At 55.7% G+C, this 18,149-nt stretch overlaps 1 protein-coding gene across 1 annotated transcript in view; it reads left to right on the forward strand.

Annotated features, from left to right (window-relative positions):
- Positions 1–10,666: 10,666 nt before the first annotated feature.
- PRSS55 (protease, serine, 55) overlaps positions 10,667–18,149 on the forward strand; it is a 13,796-nt gene continuing 6,313 nt past the window's right edge. The window contains exons 1-4 of the mRNA XM_012654928.1: positions 10,667–10,723; positions 12,059–12,321; positions 13,646–13,896; positions 15,078–15,220. Coding sequence (XP_012510382.1) covers positions 10,667–10,723; positions 12,059–12,321; positions 13,646–13,896; positions 15,078–15,220 — 714 coding nt within the window. The remainder of the gene's footprint in view (positions 10,724–12,058; positions 12,322–13,645; positions 13,897–15,077; positions 15,221–18,149) is intronic.

Here is an 18,149-nt window from a genome sequence, read left to right on the forward strand (position 1 = left end):
AATGAACAAATGAATGAATGTGTTCCTCCCATGAGGCCACGTATGAGTGTCTCCTTTGCGGCTATAACAGACAGACTTAACCAAGAAAGGGCCCAGAAAAGACTCTATCACTAGCCCCTGACAGCACTTCACGGCACTGATCTTTCCGCGTGATCTCACAGTTTGCTAAAAACGAATTTTTATCCTTTGCATTCCAGTCTGGCCACACAGCCTCTTCTGCTGCCTCGCAGTGAGAGGACCTGCTTGCTCTGTTGTCCTTGAATTTTTACCCTTTCTCCCTGGCTGGGTAGTGACTTTGTCCCCATGGCAGTGGATGTGGATCCACGTCACCTCACTGTCCTCAGGAAGGTGTGGTCTCCAAGCACCAGGCGATAATCTCCCCACGTTCAAATCCAACCTGACAACAGCTCCTGACCCCGATTCTGCCATAGACTTTCTGTCATGAGCGGCCCCGGAGACTAACGCGTTCGCACCTCAGATGGGGAGCTCCCTGTGTTTGGGTCTCAGAATTAAAGCTGGGCAGTAATAAAGGCATTTGTACCCCCTTAATATTTTGAAATAATAAGAGAATTAAAGCTGGGCGCTGGCTAGGTTGTAAGAAATATGATATTAAGCATTACAGAATGTTGGCGTGAGGAAAGACCTTCAAGTTCATCTGATGGAATCTCCCTTTTCATAGACAGGGAAACAGAGGCCCAGAAATGTGAAGCGATTTCCCAGTGTTGATTTTCCAGCATTTTCCTAAAGCCTGCCCCCTTGCAGGGTGTGTTGCCTCTTCCTCTGGGATTCCCCATGCACTGCTTGCACCTGTTTCTAGCGTTGTATTTGATATTCCTTCTTTAGACCACGAGATTTGGGAGCACTCAGTCCACATCTAACTTCTGGGGTCTGGGGTGGAGGCTACCCCATGGTAGAAGATCCATAGATGCTTGTGGAAGGACGGGAGGGAAGAAAGAGGAGAAAAAGGGGTAGATCCAAAGCTTAGCGATTGGATCTGTCAGCAGTAGACATGGCGGCAAGCAGCATCTGTGACCCCAAGACCAGCGATAGGGGGTACTGTGGGCCACAGATCCCGGAGCTTCTCGGGGCTCCCAAGATGGTGTAGGCCTTCCCCTCCTTTTCCGTCTCCTCCTGGATCCACGGGATAAACTGAGCCACAGACACGAACATACCGGGCCTCCCCCTGGAGCCAGATCCTATGCCCCAACTGAAGACACCCACTTGGAAGAGTCTCTGGGTTCCGTAGGTAGCACAGACCATGGGTGTCCCGCTGTCACCCTCGGAATGGGAAAAGGAAGAAGGACCAGTGTGCAAGCCATCGACGACCTCCGACAAGAGGATGTGGTGGCAGTCGGGTGTGGGGGGTCCTAGTGGTGTGGACGGGGGCCTCCCGCCTGGGGTCTCCCCTGGGAACCTCGAAGGTGGTGGGGTGTGGAGGAAGGGCCTGGGGGGGGTTGGGTACCTTGCAGTTGCCGTTCGTGTCTGGTTCCTGCCAGGCACAAAGCATGTTCCTGGAGAGCTCGTTCACCCTCCTGGTGCATTTCTTCCGGCTAATCAGCACCACTCTCAGCTTCTCCAGGTGCATGTTTAAGCCACCATGTCGCCCTGACAAAGTGAGGAAGCTGGTGTGAGAGCGAGGGCTGCACCAGCCCCCGACAGTGACCAGCCCACGGACGACCAGCAGGGAGGCCTGGAAGGCCACGAATGCACAGGGTGGGCAGGCCCGAGATGACCCGGCACAAGGCCCCCTCAATCTCCTCTCCAGCGGCCCCAACAAGTGGTTCCTCTGCTAACAGTGTCTCCCTATGGAAAGCCCACGCCCTGCCAGGGGAACCCAGAATGAGCTTCCTCTGTGCTCCACCAGTCCCCACAGCCATGCCTTGTCCCTGTGCAGAGTATGTGTTGTCCAGCGTCCTCACCAAGCCAAACAGAGAAACCAGGAAAGGGACACACCTGGAAGTGCCTTTTTGCGAGAAGGAACCATGATGCTAGAGGAGCCCTTGGCCTTCTCCCCACCCCACCCCCACCCTCCTGGAGGCCCTTCCTGGCCGCCCGGTGCCCTGCAAGCACAGGGGTGCAGTCACCGGCCACTGAGCTCCACTGGAGAGCTGCGGGCTCAGTCATCCCAGGTCGGTGCCCCATAGCCAGGAGACCGCCATCAGCCATCGTAAAGCAGCCACCGAGGGCAGGATCCAAACTGCTCACCATGTTTTGGCTCCATAAAAATGATCAATATTTCTCTCATGTTCTGAGATTGTTCTATGTCCCAGGCTTTTACCGGGGACTTTGCATGTATAATCTCACTGAATTTAACCCACGTAACTTATCTGAGGGAGACATTGCTGGCTTTCTACAGGTGAGACAAGGCGAAGGTGAGAAGTGAGCGGTGGAGCCAAAATGCAGACCTCACCTTCCCGCACCCAAAGCATCACACTGTCTAGCCCAGGGCTCCGGGTGCCGGAGGGAGGACGCGTACCGTGCCCACTACCCTTCACCCACTCCGCCATCCAGCACCGGTCCCAGCCCCGCTCCTCCTCCTGCAGGCAGACGGGCCTTTTGAAGTCGGAGAACTGCACCGGCGTGGCGAGCAGCAGCAGGGAGAGGTCGCTGTCGAGGTGGGGCGGCCGGTAACCTTTGTGGATAATGATCCTCTGCACCTGCTTCCTCTCCAGGTGGACGTCGCTGAACGTGTTAGCTCCCATGACCACGGTGACATTCGCTGCGGCCATCTCTAGTCTAAATGAATGTGAAAACACCAGTGCTAACAACAGTCACAGTGCCCTGCACAGTCACAGACGCGCTTGCAAACAGCAGAGTTGACACCTGAATAATGACAAGCCCGAGGGGCGGGCGTGCTGCAGCGGCCTAGAGCGCGGCTGGGGTCAGACAGGAGTCGGGGCCAAAACACAGGAGTCTCCGAGCCAGTGGGTGGTCAGCCCAGGGAACCCCATCTGAGGGGTGAGGGTGTGAGCTCCTTGACCACAGGGAGGCTGGCTGGCTGGTCAACTGCTGTGTCCCCAGCACTGAGGACAGCACACAGTAGGAGCTCAATGCACGTGTGTACAATCAATGAATTCCACGTGTTGTCTGTGTATACAGAAGGCAGACAGGAGAGGAGATGCCTTATGCTGATTTCTCAATACTGGGTGCATAGCTGCCGCCAGCAGCCCACCTTGGGGTGTGGTGGAGTAAATACAGACGAGAGTGGGTGCAGAGCAGAGCCTTTGGGCACAAAGCCAGTGGAACGTACTGGGTACAGCGCCCACGGCTTCGTAAGCTGGGAGCACCAACCCGCGGAGCTGCCCAGCCCGGGTGCAGGAGAAGACGCCGCCGCGGCCACTTACAGGGTTCGCGGGAAGCAGTGCGCGGCTGTCAGGACCCACCACCGGTGTATGACGGAGCCTCCACAGAGGTGTCTCTGGGCCATCTGGATACTCACTTGCCACGGGAACTCGCCGAGCCGGACTTCAAGCAGTTCGCGAAATGGTAGCCACGACGAGTTCGGAAAGGCAGGCCTGTAGCCGCACTGGACGTTTTCTGAAAGAGAAAGGAAAGAGCCATTTGCACACGAGAAGCGCCAAGAGATCTGATCCCAACTTCCCGCATCCTCCCAGCCAAGACCGGCGCCGAAGCCGAGGGGAGCAGCGTGGGCAGGCCCAGCGGGAGCAGGCCTCAGCACACACCAGCCCACTGCCCCTCCATTGCTGTCTACTCCCCACACCCAAAAGGAGCCGGGGCCTGGGGCAGTCAGGCCAGAGCTCCCTGGAAGGCGTTCAGGGGCAAGGTGGCAATGGAGACGCACCAGACACGCAGGGTCCATTCAGGAGACAGAAGCCGTGCAGTCATTTGAACAGGGAAAGCCCAATGTGGAGAATCAAGAGCTATAACTGAGAGTAGCTACGAAGTGGCAAGAGAACTCTAAGAACACCGCAGGGCTGGGGGACGGGACCTAAGGAGGAAACGAACTTGGCAGGGGAGCCCCTCCCACGACTGGAGCAGGTGTGTTTACAGCCCAATGGGAGGCAGAGGAGTCTGCCGGGTCGCCCCGGGCCAGAGCTAGTCCCTTTGCTAGACAAGCAGGAACCCCCCTCTGGATGGCAGGTGAGCTGGAAACCGTGACCAGGACTCCCAGGGGCAGGGCAGTGGGGGCTGATGCTGGCACACAGGTGCATGGAGGGAGCTTAAGGTCAGGAGCCTGCCCGCCGGCCGGGTGCGAGACCTGGGGCGTGGTCTGCACTGGGGCAGTTGCAGTGAGGCCGAGAGGGTTCGGGGGATTTCGAGGCTGATCAGGAAAAGATAGGACAGGGCGGCAGCAGCACACGCAGGCTTTGTCTGGGGGAGGCTGTGGCAGGTTTGCGTGCAGGGAAGCCCTTTACAGCACGAGACCAGCCAGGGCTAAGGTGCAGGGGCCACAGCCCGGAAGGGGAGGAGGACCAGGGGACTCCTGGGGGAAGAGGGATCTGAGAGGGCTTTACTTGTCTAGGGGATGTTGCTCACTGGCAAGGTGGGAGTCTGGGTCGGAGAGCTCCCGAGGCGGCAGCAACTTGGGTCTTGACAGCTGCAGGCGCCATCTTACCTGCAGCTAGCAGATGGGCGCAGTTTCATGAGGCATGCAAAGCAGGCAGGCCCTAGATGGCTAAAATCTGCTTATTTGGACTACATTTAAAATAATGGAACGTGTAAAAAATTGAGCCTGGCACCAGCAGGCTTTCGCACTAATGAGTATCAGCCTGCTGTGAAGAAATAAACAACTAAGGGCCAACAGACAGCAGCCGCCTTTGGCTTATTTATGTAACAGGTCACTGAGCAGGGGTCGGGGCTTAAGCTCACTGAGAGATGCGTGGCTGGAGCCAGGTGCCACTGGATTCCCCCCAACACACACACTGCTGTCAACCACACTGCAGGCACAAGCAGCAGCAAACAGAGGCATGCTGGACAGAAACGGGACGAAAGCCCTTCCTTCTGCGGTATCCTTCCGGCACCTTCTGCTGAGGAAGCGTAATATTGTGCTTGTTGCAAAGAAAAATCACTTGCAGAGTCCAGCTCCATTATTGCAGAGCAGGTAATAAAGGGTGGACTTGCAGCTGAGAGGCAACAAATTGAGAGATGCGATTTGCAGGAATCCAAAGAAGGCTCGTAGAGGGCTGGGGGGCATCGAGGGGGCACAGAAGACATGCGGAGTAAAGGACAAGGTCCCAGTGGCCACCGATCTCCAGAAAATACCCATGCCCAGAAGGGATCCTGCAAACAGCCAGCCCAGGAAAATGAGGAGGAATAAATAGGGATTTGGCACAAAAATAATAAAAATATATTCTTTTTTTTAAGAGGAACAGGTGGGAAACAGTAGCAAAATTTACTAGATGAAACTCTAGAAAATGTTATCCAGAACAAATAAGAAGTCTGAGCAAACATTTTGCCATAGATTCTAAAAAATAAAACCTTATAAAGTAATCACCTATATGAAGGAAGATTATAAGTCAGAAGCTCAAGGACAAGGTTATAAGACAACAGGAAGCAAAAGCGAGACAGTAGGACAGCTGGCGGCTGTCAAGCTAGAAACAGAAGAATAAAGTGACAGAAAGAACACCTTGGACAACATCCGAGGGGCAAGGAGGATGTAAATTAGAAAAGCAATGGAAATGAAACAAAAATAAAGCACTAAAAAGAATGAAGGATTTTTGTATGAAGGTAATTTTTCATTTCTCTGGGATAAATACCTAGACGGAGACCGCTACTTCATGTGGTTAGAGCAGGTCCAACTTATTACAAAACTGTCAAATTGCTTTCCACGTGGCTGCGCTATTTTACATTCCCGCCAGCAAAGGATGAGAATTCATCTTACTTCACATCCTTGCCAGCACTTTGTTTTATCAGCATTTTTTATTTTAGCCATCCTAATATATGTATATCAATGTCCACAATCCTCCAAATTGGAAGCCCAAATGTCCTTCGATGGATGGATGGATAAACAAACTGCAGTATATCCACACAACGAGATCCTACTCAGCAATAAAAATGAACAAATTATTGATATATGCAATAACAGATGAATCTCAAATGCATTATGCTAAGTGAGAGAACCCAGGCTGGAAAGGTCACACACCATGCACGACTCCGTTTGCATGACATTGTGGAGAGGGCCGTCTACATATCGGCACAGAGACCAGATCAGCGGCTGCCAGGAGCTGGGAGGAGGAGAGAGTGCGCGTATGAAGGGGCAGGTGGAGGATATTCTTTGAGTTGCTGAAGTTATTCAGTGTCTTGTCTGTGCTGGTGGTCATACGATCCCATGCATGTGTTAAAAACCCAGAGAATGGTACACCGAATATAAATTTTAAATTCCTGTTTGGTCCAAAATAAAGTTGCAAGAGAACTAAAGAATTAGGAGAAAAGATTTTGCCGAGTGCGTGTGAGAGACAAAGGGCTAATGTCATTAAAATTCAAAAAGGTTCTGCAAATCCACTTTAAAAACTCACCTGGATAAGAAAAATGGGAAAACCGTAGGAACAGGTAACTCTTAAAAGAATAAATATAAAATGGTACCAATAAGGCTTGGAAGGGGCAAGGGTGGTCTTATGGTCAGAAGCACCTCAGAAATGCCAGCTTAAATAAAATTAAACCACTTTCTTTAATATATATCAGCGCCGTAAATATGTGGATATCCACGGTGATCCTACAGAAAAAGTATCGAACGGGACGTTTCCAGTCTTGTCTCACTCTAGAACTTTTCCCCACGGAGCTTTTCATAGAACTGAAGCTCTACAGAACAAACTTTGCACTAGCTCATTTACTCCTCACGATAGCCCCACAGTATTCCCCATTTTATGAGATTACATCATCTAATTCCGGTGTTCTAAATTAAGTAAGGCCTTACTCCACCACGGCTCCTCTGCCTCCCCCAGGCTGTTGGGCCCGCAAGGATCCTTAATGTTTTTACCAAGAGGGGAGTAGAGACAGAAGGAAGTCAATTGCTAAATTGTTGTGCCAAGTGCCCTGTGCTTCCAGAGCCCTGGTCCAGACCCTGGGGCATCATTTTAGATGGCATCTTCCCTGAGGCCGATACATCTACTGTGAGTCATCGGGGATAATCTCTTGGTTTCCTGAGCCCTTTGCTGGAACTCAGCATCCCTGGGGCCTCTCCGTCAACTCTACAGCGCCAAGGAAGTGGTGGCAGCCCTTTCCCCAGTCTCTGCTCCGGGCAAGCCTGGCACAGACCTGGATCTTCCTGGGCATGTCCCTTGAGTGCCATGAGCAGTGGGATTAGAAGCTGGAGCATCTTCTTGTCATTCCAGCCCAGAATTGCCCAATCTTTGCCTCCGGCCAAAGCTGATAAAATGCCAGGTGCGGCTGCTTGATGTGGGCGGGGGTGGGGTGGGCATCACAAATGCATGGCAGAGCAGGCCTGGTGACATCACAGAGAGCAGGGCAGGGGCATAGGACACAGGGCAGTCAGGCCCTTGTCTGTCCAGCGCTCCCCCTGCAGTGGTGGCTGACGGGACACCCTCGAAGGATCATGCCAGGCTGCAGTTTGTCTGCACACTCCCCTCCCGCCACCCACTCAAGCGTCTGCTCTGATTACAGAGCTCTGGGTCTCTGGGTGAGTTTTTATTAATACATTTTCTGGAACCAAGTTGCAAAAGCCTGATACGCTTTGTTAGTAGATCTGGACCTTCCCACGAGGTTCGCTGGCGGGGAGGGGGTAGAATTAAAGTGGGTCACATGGTAACATTTGCACTAAGAGATGACTCCTGGCATAACACGGAGCTACTTTAGGGAGGATGAAACTAGAAGAGAATGTGTTGCAGGAAGTGGCTGCAGAGATGGAGTAAGAGGCACTGAAGGGGCCCGACAGAGGGGTCTCACGGTCGAGGGGCGCTGCGGGCTGAGCAGGCAGACACGAGCCCAGGTCTGGAAGTTTGCGAGTGGAGGACACACTGGACAGTCACCAGGCCACTGGAGTCACGGTGTGGTGAGGTCACCCAGGGAGAGAGAGTGCCCAGAGCAGCACCCAGCCTGGGACCTGCCAGTGCTCGGGGTCAGACGGAGGAGGAGGAGGAGGAGGAGGAGGAGGAGGAGGAGGAGGAGGAGGAGGAGGAGGAGGAGGCAGGGCTGGGAAGGGAGGCTGGCAATGGCTGGGAGAGCGGGAGGAGAACCAGGAGAGGGTGGCGGGGTGCAAAATGGGACAAGAGTGCTCCAAGGGGCAGAGATGCCTCCAATATCGGATCATCCCTCCTGAACCTCTCAGCCGCCCCCGCCCAGACCCTGGCGCCTTGGATCACACGCTCTCTCCTTCCCTTCCGCATCCGCTCGCGGCATTGCAAGGTGTTTCAGTCACCTCCAACTGATGCCTTCAACAGCCCCGACGTGCCCTCCCTGCCGCGGCTCACTCACAGCCGCCGCCCTGTTTCCTCTCGGTCACGACCTCGGTGCTTGTCATTCAAGGAAGGAAGGAGGGAGGAAGGAAGGACGGACCCACTGCCTGAAACAAGTTACCTGAGAGGCCCACAGTTATCCCCAAGGTCGGCTCCCTGCTTCCTCCCGAGCCCCCTTGGCAGTGGCACCTGCCTGATGGCCCCACAGAGGACAGCACCCACCCCTCCTCCTCCCCTGCTTTCCGGCTCCCCACCAGGCTGTAACCATGACGAGGGCAGGGGCTTTTTCCTTTTTAATTACTCCCGCATCCCGTTCTTAGACGGCGACTGGCACATGTCAGGCACTCCCTGCGTGGTTGGACTGAACGACTGAATGACCGAAGGAATGAATGCACGTTGAATGCCCTGCGGAGAGGAGGCGTCCCTCCCTCTCCCGGCTGCACCCCAGAGGAGTTGCATTATCTCCAACAAGTCAAAGTCTAGGAGTTTCCTGTCCCCTCCTGGGCTTTTTGGGAGGATCAACAGAAACAAAGTGGGACTCAGAGAGCCTCAGACATTTATCTAAAGCTCACTGTGGGAGCGGCATGGCCTCCGCAGACGCTCGGGGACCTGTGCTGCTGGCCTGGCCCCTTGGCGTGTCTGAGGCCGCCTCCTTCTCCGTGGAATGAGGAAGGGGCTCACTCGCTCTGGCCGGAGGGACCGTTCTGCAAATGCAGACACCTTGGCACGCAGGAAGTCATCAGAGCAAATCAGCATCCGACCTTCTGGCCCCCGGGCACCTCCGCCAGCATCAGAGAGGGTTAGACGGGAAGATGGCGTCTGAGCTCCCACGTGCATGACACACGTCTGCGACCGTGATCCGTCACGGGAAATGCCAGCTTGGAGGTTAGGGCTGTAACCAGGGCTGCGGAACGTCATCACCATCATCGCAGCAAACAAGTCATGGAAGCCGCCCGTCCTCCTACCAACCCTAAAACGTAGATCCTGTTATTGTCCCCTGTGTAGACAAAAGGACGCAGCCTGCCCGAGGCCCTCGATGGAAGTGGTGGCCGCAGGATTTGACACGAGGCGCATCTGGTTGTGGGACCCACTCTCTCGTGCAGCGGGCGGCCACCTCCTGAGTGGCGCAGCGCAATGTAAACGGAGGGACGACGCCCAGCAGTGGCGAGTCCCTGTGTGATCGTCACAGGGAAGACAAGGTGCGTCCTCCCACAGCCTCGGCCTAACTCTCAGGGGACGCCTGGGGGTGCGGAGCGACCCCGGGAGAAAGAGCAGAGCAGACGTCCTGGCACTGCTGCTCCAGAGAGGAGTCAGGCCTCACCCTCCGTGCCGTGAAGAGGGGCCACCGCCTCGGTGACACGACCTCATTCTGAGCCTCGCAGTAGCCTCTGTCCACGGAGCCTCGTCTCCCTTTGCTGCAGATGAGGAAACGGGGTGCACACGCCGTCACTTGGGGAACTGAAGGGAGTTCAGTTCATGTCCAGCCATTGGGCCTGGCCAGTGGCCGGGGGTCGGTGCCTGGGCTGCTTCGGTAGGTCCACCTGGGCAGGGCACAGAGCGGTGTGAAACTTATTAATAAAAATGTATATGTAAGGTCCGAACGTCGTGACCTCAGGTGAGACTTTGGGCCGGGTGCTTCCAGCTGAGTCCAACCTCTTCACCTTGAGGAATGGACGGGCCCCCCAGGAGATCTGGGGACCATGTGAAATGAATCCAGAAAGTGGTGGGAGCAGGGGTTGTCACCCGCTGGGCAGGGTGTGAGGGGAGGCCAGGGCCTCTGAACCCGGCCTGCAAGAGCCATACCTGGGGCCCAGGTGAGAGTCCAGGCGGCTCACCCCCCAGGGCGCTGGTGCTGGGAGAGGACTCCGGGCCCCCCCGGACCCTCCCCAGTCTCGAGGGTCCAGGCTGGAGGCCCCTCCCCCAGGTCTGGCCACCACAGTCACGGAGAAGCCGTGACCCGACAGGCTCGGTGGCAGGGGAAGCACGTGAGCCTCAGAAAAGGTTTGGGTGTGATCCAGACTAAAAGTGAGGTGCCCATGAGGGTCTGGGGGAGGCGGGCCATACCCAGGGCCAGGGGAGGGGAAGTGGGGATAAGAAAGGCTTCGAGGACAAAGTCCCTTTGCGCAGCCCTCTTAGAAACAAAATGACAGCGGGAAAAGAAGTCTGCGTGACCTCAGTCTGGGTTCTCAGACCCGCAGCCCATTGTGACATCGCCAGCCGGGGTCGGGCTCTGAGCGGGGAGGCTGCACCAGCCTCATTGCCCTCAGCCCTGGCCTCCGTCCCCTCCCCGGCGCATGGCGCAGCCCAGGGCCATGCTCCTGTTGTCAGTGCTGCTGCTCTTGTCCCAAGCCGTGAGAGCACTCCTCGGTATGTGGACCCCTCTCCCAGTGTCCAGAGCAGCTCTCCCAGACCACCGCCCTCTGCACCCACCCCCATTCAGCCAGCGGTGGGTGCAGGGGCAGAGGGAGAGCTGGACAGCAGGCTTGGTGACTAGCTGTCTGGCCACCAGCAGGCCAGCTCTCAGGACACAGGCCATCGTTCCACGTGTCCCCGTGTCCCTTCCTCAAAAGCCTTCTCATTCTTCTCCTCTCTTTTCCAGCCCAGAGTTTGACCTGGCCTTGAGTTTGGGTTTTGCAACCTGAGACTTTATCCCCAAAGGAATCCTAGAGTCCCCAGCACGAGCTGAGCGGCAGTCCCCTGACTCAGAGGGTGCAGAGCTCGCAGCAGGAAGCTCGGGGAACCGCAGACACAGTGGACGAGTAGCTTAGCACGGTCAAGTTCAAGGTTGCTTCTGTTCTTGCAATCAGCTCCCCGCAGCTCCCTGGAGGCTCATATCTCTTGCCAAGGGTGTGGCCGAGGCTGGAAGGAAGCTGGGTTACTTAGCGGCTGTCATGGCCAAGTACTTCCGCATGTCTCATGCCACAGCACCACGGTGGGGTTTCCGCTCTTAGCCCGGGTGTGGGTGAGGAGCTCAGAACCTCTAAGAGGTGGAGGATTTGCCCAAAGTCGCCCTGCAGGGAGATGGTGGCTCTGTCTGCCTGACCGGCCCCAGGCTGACTGCAGTGCCGGGTGGCCCTCCTTCGGCACACACCTGCCCAGCGCACAGCAGGTTCACCCGCTCTCCCTTAGTCGGGCCTGGGGTGGCTTCTCTGGGCCCTCCCTCATCTCCAAAGCCAGCGGGTTGCTTCCCTGTGCAGTCACGTCTTCCTCGGGCTGATGCTCTGCCTCCCGCTTCCACTTTGAGGACCCCCGTGGTTCCCCTGGGCCCACCCAGGATACACAGATAATCTCCCTGTTTCGAGCCCAGCTGATTAGAAACCTTAGTCCACCGACAAAGTCCCTCTTTCCTTTCAAGGTAAAATTATCTCCAGGTCTGGGGCACGGCCCCTTAGAACTGGGGCATGGCTGGGGGGCCGTGATTCTGCCTGTCGCCCCGGGGCTGGCTTTGGGCAGCATTTCCCTCCCATCTCTCTCGCAAGAGAGCAGAACAGGCTGGGGGAAGTGGCTTTCCCGAGATCACAGTGCCGGACAGAGTCAGGGCCAACGCTTCTGGCCCACGCCCTGAGCTCTGCACAAGCGCAATAAAGCGTCCGCCATCGCACTCATGTCGTGCCTCCGTGGGGCGGCCTCAGTGCGCTCACCTCTAGAGTGGGGACAAGCATGTCTGCTAACGAGCCTCCTGCCAGCCCGGCGCCCGGCCCACGGTGGGTGCTAAGTGTGGCGTCTTTTCTCTTCCACTCTTCTTTGTTCCGCCAGGATGCGGGGAGAGACCCACTTACGAGGGAAGGACTCGGCATTCCCGAATCATAGGGGGGCTGGAGGCCGAGGTGGGCGAGTTCCCGTGGCAGGTGAGCATTCAGGCAGAAAACGAGCATTTTTGCGGCGGCGCCATCCTGGACAAGTGGTGGATTCTCACGGCGGCTCACTGCTTGAACTCCGCGGACATCTCGTAAGTACCAAGAGCCCAGCCCTGCTGCTTCCACGGTCCCCGCAGCCCCGGGCACCCGCCCCGTCAGCCAGACCTGATCGCTGGGAGGATTCCGAGGGCTGCTCAGGCTCCAGCTGGACACGGATGACGCCCACGCAGCCCCGCCAGCCTGGGGCTGCGCCCTCCCCTTCCCACCTAGGGCCAATGACATGGCTTCCCCGAAGCCACACTCTGTCCTCTCCAGGAACACCTGTGGCTTGATGAAGCCAAAGGGCTTGGTCCATGTGCCTGTGCTAGATTGAAGTTTTTCTGGGAGGACATCCTTCCGATTGCGGAAGTCTGCTTGCTGGGCATCCGCCCCCCACTCTCCTGCCACTCGTAGAGCTTCCTCTGCTGCGGCACGTGGGTGGACGTCCAGCATTTACTGATGAATAACCACGTGCCAGCGCCCCTGCTAAGAAACGTCACCTGTATTAACTCATTTAATTGTACAACGCCCCTCTGAGGCAGGTAGAATGAATCAGCCCAATTTATGGGTAAGGAAACTGAAGTCCAGTAGAGGCAGGCGACACCCCAGGGGCAGGATCTAAATTCTGGCTCCACCAGCCGTGCTTTCCCTGCGCTGCCTCGGGAAGGTTTGAAGATGCACACAAAGGCTGGCTTTAAAAGGCTAACCCAAACCCTGGGGAGAGCCTCATCACGGCCTCACCAAGGATCCTCATGGCACCTGTTGCCATGGGACACTTAGGGATGCGCTGTTGGAAAGTTCCTGGCCATTCTGCCTGGAGGGGTTTCCTGAATGTCGGCTTATTACTGAAGATCTTTTCTGCCTAGTCACTGGCAGGTCGAGATGAACTTCTGTTCCCGGGTCTCTGCGTTGTTGGCCATTACAAGGGATGTAAAATAGTAACAACGCCTGACCTGTCTGAAGGCGAGTTTGATCTGTGCCTGGCAGTCTTTCGTGGGCTGTTCTGAGTGCCCCCAACGAGGTGTCAGGAGCATCATTCACTTCTCTGGTCTCAAATTTCTGGCCTCAAGTGATCCTCCTGCCTCAGCCTCCCAAAGTGCCGGGATGACAGGCGTGCGCCTCCGCGCCCGGCCCCAGCGTTCACTTCTCTGGGACCCGCGATGGAGCAGAGGCCTACGTAGCCGTGTTCTGCTCACAGGCCATTCTGGCACTTTCTCTCCCTTTTTCAAATTCTCGCACCCTCTGAGCAGTAGCCCCAGGATGGCCCGAAGGTCCTCAAACTGCGTGGGGTTTCAGTTTCTCGGGCACGGAAACTTCTGCACACTTTGGTGACCTCCCTTCCCCTCCTCTCACCCCTCTCCGGCTCCGTGCCGCCAGACCTACAGACCTGAGTGTCGTGGTGGGGACCAACGACTTAACCAGGTCGCGCGTGGAAGTAAAGCGGGTGACCACCATGGTTCTCCACAAGGACTTTAAGAAAGTCAACTTGGACAACGACATCGCCTTGCTCCTGCTGGCCACACCGATCACGTTCAGCGACCTGAAGGTGCCCATCTGCCTGCCCGCGGAGCCCAGCCCCTCCACGTGGCACGAGTGCTGGGTGGCAGGATGGGGCCAGACTGACGCTGGTACGAGAGCCGTGGAACCCGAAGGGGAGGGTGTGAGGGCGACAGGAGAGAGCTGAGCAGAGGGGAGGAGACCAGGCCCCGCGTGGGAGCCAATCCCCCCACAGTGGAGGCCAGTCCTCGGTTGTGGTCTCACCCAGCCAGCGCGGGCCGTCTTGTGTGCGTGTTTAATCGCATGCAAACTCTCCGGTTATCCAGGGCCCCTCTACTCTTTATTCCAAACATTCACATGTGGATGCTTCCTGCCAGGTGTCTGAGCTGCCAGCCCTGGGTGAGGCTGTGACAGTCCTGGCGTGTCGCCTAACTGTTCTGAGACACGAATCTGTTGTCACTTGTTGTCATGCTGTTACTTGACCCTGATAAGAGAACGTGCACCCGGGCAGAAAGGTATCTCGAAAGCCCCACTGGACTGTCCCCAAAGAAAACCCAACAAAACCTAAAGCAAATAGCCCAGGGAGCAGACGGAGGCAGCACAGCCCCGCTCGGGCCTGGACGGGATTGCAGATATGTAGGGCGCTTTGCAGCAAGCCAAACACCTAGGCGTTTTGGGAGCTCAGCGACCAGGGGGAGTGGAGGGACGCTGGCTCGGGCTCCAGGCACTGCTGGGAAGGCAGGAGCGGAGGAGGCGGTTAAAAATCCTCAGTAAGGGGAAGAAATGTGGAACATCTGTGGTTAGTTAATGAGGTCTCCACCTCTGCAGAGTCCCCCCATCCCCTCTGAAGGCTCTGGGCCTCCCCCTTTGCTAGAGGACGAAAGTTCTCACTGGAATACAAACCCACTTCCCTCCGCCCTGTGCGAGGGACGTGCGGTGCTCACATAATAACAAGTAGCGACAGGCAGATGCATGGAGGAAGCCGGAAGATGCCAGGGAGTGGCCTTTAGCCAGTTCCAAGGAGAAGTCAAGTTCGTCAGGCTGGCTGGCGTCAAGCTGGGCGTCTTAGGAGTAGAAATGTGGTTTTGAATGCGGGGAATCATTCCAGGAGGTGGAGAGTTGTTTGTGAAATCTCGGGGTGGGGGTCTGGGCGATCCGCAGGTGTGCGGCTACCTGAAGGAGGAGCGTGGAGGTGGGGGCGGGGGCTGGGGACACGGGCCGGGCTGGGCAATGGAGGGCACAGTCTGTTGCATCATCAGGGCTTGGCTGTGCTGCCTGGTGGCTTTTCTAACGTGCTCTCTTTCCGGGCCAGCTGACAAAAACTCCATGAAAACAGATCTGATGAAAGTGCCGATGACCATCACGGACTGGGAGAAGTGTTCAAAGGATTTTCCCAAACTTACCAAAAACATGCTGTGCGCCGGGTACAAGAACGAGAGCTATGACGCCTGCCAGGTAACCAGGGGACCCTCCCTCACCTGGCGGGCCCCCGCCCCTCGGGTGCCAATGCACGGGGATCCTCTCCCTGCCGAGAAGGGACAATTTGGGGTCTGGAATATGTGTAATCTCAAAAATGTCTCGTCTGCTTCAGGCACACTAGGCACATAGGGCTTCGGGGAATTCCTAAAAAACAAAAATCTAAGGAGGATTTGAGATGGATACAAGGAGCCGTTGTAGGTCATTAATTAGCGACCTTTCTTGAGCATACTTGGCCCTGGGGACCCGTGAATGAGACGAGGTCCTCACCTGAGGGTGCCTGCCGTCTCCCGGGCAGGTAGTCGGGTAAACAACAACCATAATATATTGGATGATGCACGTGAGTTTCGATGAACCAAAGTCTGGTCTCTTAGCTTATCTTTAATAAAATAAACACAAAAACTTAAACAGAAAGAAATTTTTATTGACGGCTACAAAAATAGAAAAAAAAAAATCATAAATTTGTTCCCTCTGGCTCTAAGGACAAATGCCGAGATCGGTGTCTAAAGCTCACAGATGCTGTCGTCCTCTGGGGAGTGGCTGCCCTGCCGACCCCACCTCGTCCCAGCTGAATGCCAGGTGCCTGCCCACTGGCCCTGCAGTGGTCTGGTCGTTGGCGTAAAACTGCAAAAGTGGATGATACATATTCTAAGCAGGGACAGAGAGGCTGCCCCATGGAAGGGGAGGGTATTTATCTAGAATTATCTATGATGGTTCAATGCAAGGAAATTGGTAATTTTCCCCTCGGGAGGGGCTTGCAGGGATAGGGTTAGAGGCGGGAGGGAGAGGAGAAAGGGGAAGGTGCTCAGGGGCAGGAAGCAGTGACTGCAGCGGCCTCGGGTCTAGTGGTCCCTCGTGATGAATCCTCATGTCACGTGACCCTTTTGTTTTCTCCACATACTGGACAGTTTAAGACACTACAAAAAAAAAGAAAAACAAATAGAGAACTGAAACTTGTGGTTCTGGACAAGATGGAACAGACACATTTCTCCCGGTCCCTTCTCCTAAGTACAGCTAAAGCATCGGACGTTACACGGTGAAATGAAACAAAATGGCTGACGGGTGCAGAGCAGAAGGTGCGCTGGCCAGAGACCCCGATACTTAGGACTGACACAGCAGTGGCTCCCCTGGTTCCTGCATGTCTCCAAAATATCTCAGGCTGGATGCCGGAGAAGACCGCGGCCCAAGAGTGCCAATGGACACAGAAATAAACTAACAGCCACAACCACGCTGGGGTCCCGGAGGGGTTGAGTGTGGCCATTGAAGGGCAACAGGAGGGGTCCCCGTGATGATGGGCATGTTCCTTGTCTTGACCAGATCAATGTCACTGTCCTGGTCATGATATTGCACCGTAGTTTTGCAAGATGTTATCGGTGGAAACTGAGGGTGTACAGGATCTCTCTGCATTAGTTCTTGCAATTGCATATGAATCTACGATTGTCTCGAAATTCAAAGAATCAATTTTAAAAACAATTTTTAAGTGCCACAATCAAGCAAAACATAAAATCGAACAAATCCCCAGCTAGCAACGTGATGCTTCTGCGAAGGTTCTTCTGCAGCGACAGTCCTCCCAGCGAGCTGCAACCGCCCGTTTTCTTATCCATCCTCCGAGCTCCGGCAGAAACGGGTCTTACCCATGAGTGACCTCCCAGCACCTAGTGCAGTGCTTGGCACGTGACTGATGCTCAACGAATGTTTGTCAAATAAATGAACCGAGGCAGCCAGGTGTCGGTAAAGTAGCCACTGAGGAAGGGCACCTGAGGGAGATCCCCGAGGCCCCTGCGCGTCTGCAGGTGGCGACGGGGTTGAGAGCAGCCGCAGGGCTGGAGGGCGGTTTGGTTAGGGGGCTGCCGGGCTGACTCAGGTTTAGACCCGGGCTGCTTCCCAGGTGCCGTCTTGAGCACAGTACCCAGCACGGGTGCCTGGAAGTCTCATTTCACCCCCCAGAATCTTGGATGTTGAGAAACACAGACCTCTGGAGCTAAAAAGGAATGCGCAGAAACATTTAATCGAAACTCTGTTTTATGGATGAGAAAACATGGCTGTTTTAATCATCGATCATTCCCTTAGTTATCGGAATGGACCTGAGCAGCGTGCTGACGTCACAGCTCTCCTCCGCACGAAGGTTTCAAGCCATCTCCCTCTCCCTCCCGCTCTCTCCCTGGTTCAGACGCCCCATTTTTCACCTCCTCTTAAGTAGCCCCTCCGCCCCCCGCTGCCTCCCTTCCCCACGCACCCACTACCAGCCACACTTCTACGCATCCTCAGGCCAAAAGCTTTCCTGACAGGGCTTTCCGTCAGCAGGACCCCTCCCCCCGCTGCACCGCTGCCCTGTCCTGGTCACACTCCTTCCGTCCCAGCAAGCATGGGCCTGTCTGTTTACATGTTTCACTCCTCTATGAGACCGCACGGTCCCGTATCCCAAACACCTGCCGACGAGCGTTGCCCCAGTGAAGATCTGTTAAATGACAGCGATCGAACCTCTTCTGGACCTCAGTTTGCTGATTACATAATGGGAATCAAAATACCCACCTCGCAGTCCGTGAGCTGGCCAGATCGATAAAAAGCAAGGAGCTAACGCCATGCCTTGTGCCTGGTGGCCAGGACACGCTATTCTTCCTCCTCCCCTTTTAGTGGAATACTCCACTCATTCTGGCCACCTTTTCAGGGACATGTAGGGACACCGTCTCTCCACTGGAGAAAGCCCCTTGCAAGGTTGTAGCGGCTCGGCTCCTTGGGGGAGAGAGTGGCGTGGCAAAGGTGGACGGAGCACGGGTTTGGCATCAGAAAATGCTGGGTTCCTCTATGAAAAAGACACCTGCACCCGAATGTTTATAGCAGCACAATTCACAATTGCAAAGATGTGGAAACAACCCAAGTGTCCATCAATACATGAGTGGATTAATAA

Source organism: Propithecus coquereli, unplaced genomic scaffold (genome assembly GCF_000956105.1).
Source record: "Propithecus coquereli isolate 6110/MARCELLA unplaced genomic scaffold, Pcoq_1.0 Scaffold451, whole genome shotgun sequence".
Classification (NCBI taxonomy): domain Eukaryota; kingdom Metazoa; phylum Chordata; class Mammalia; order Primates; family Indriidae; genus Propithecus; species Propithecus coquereli.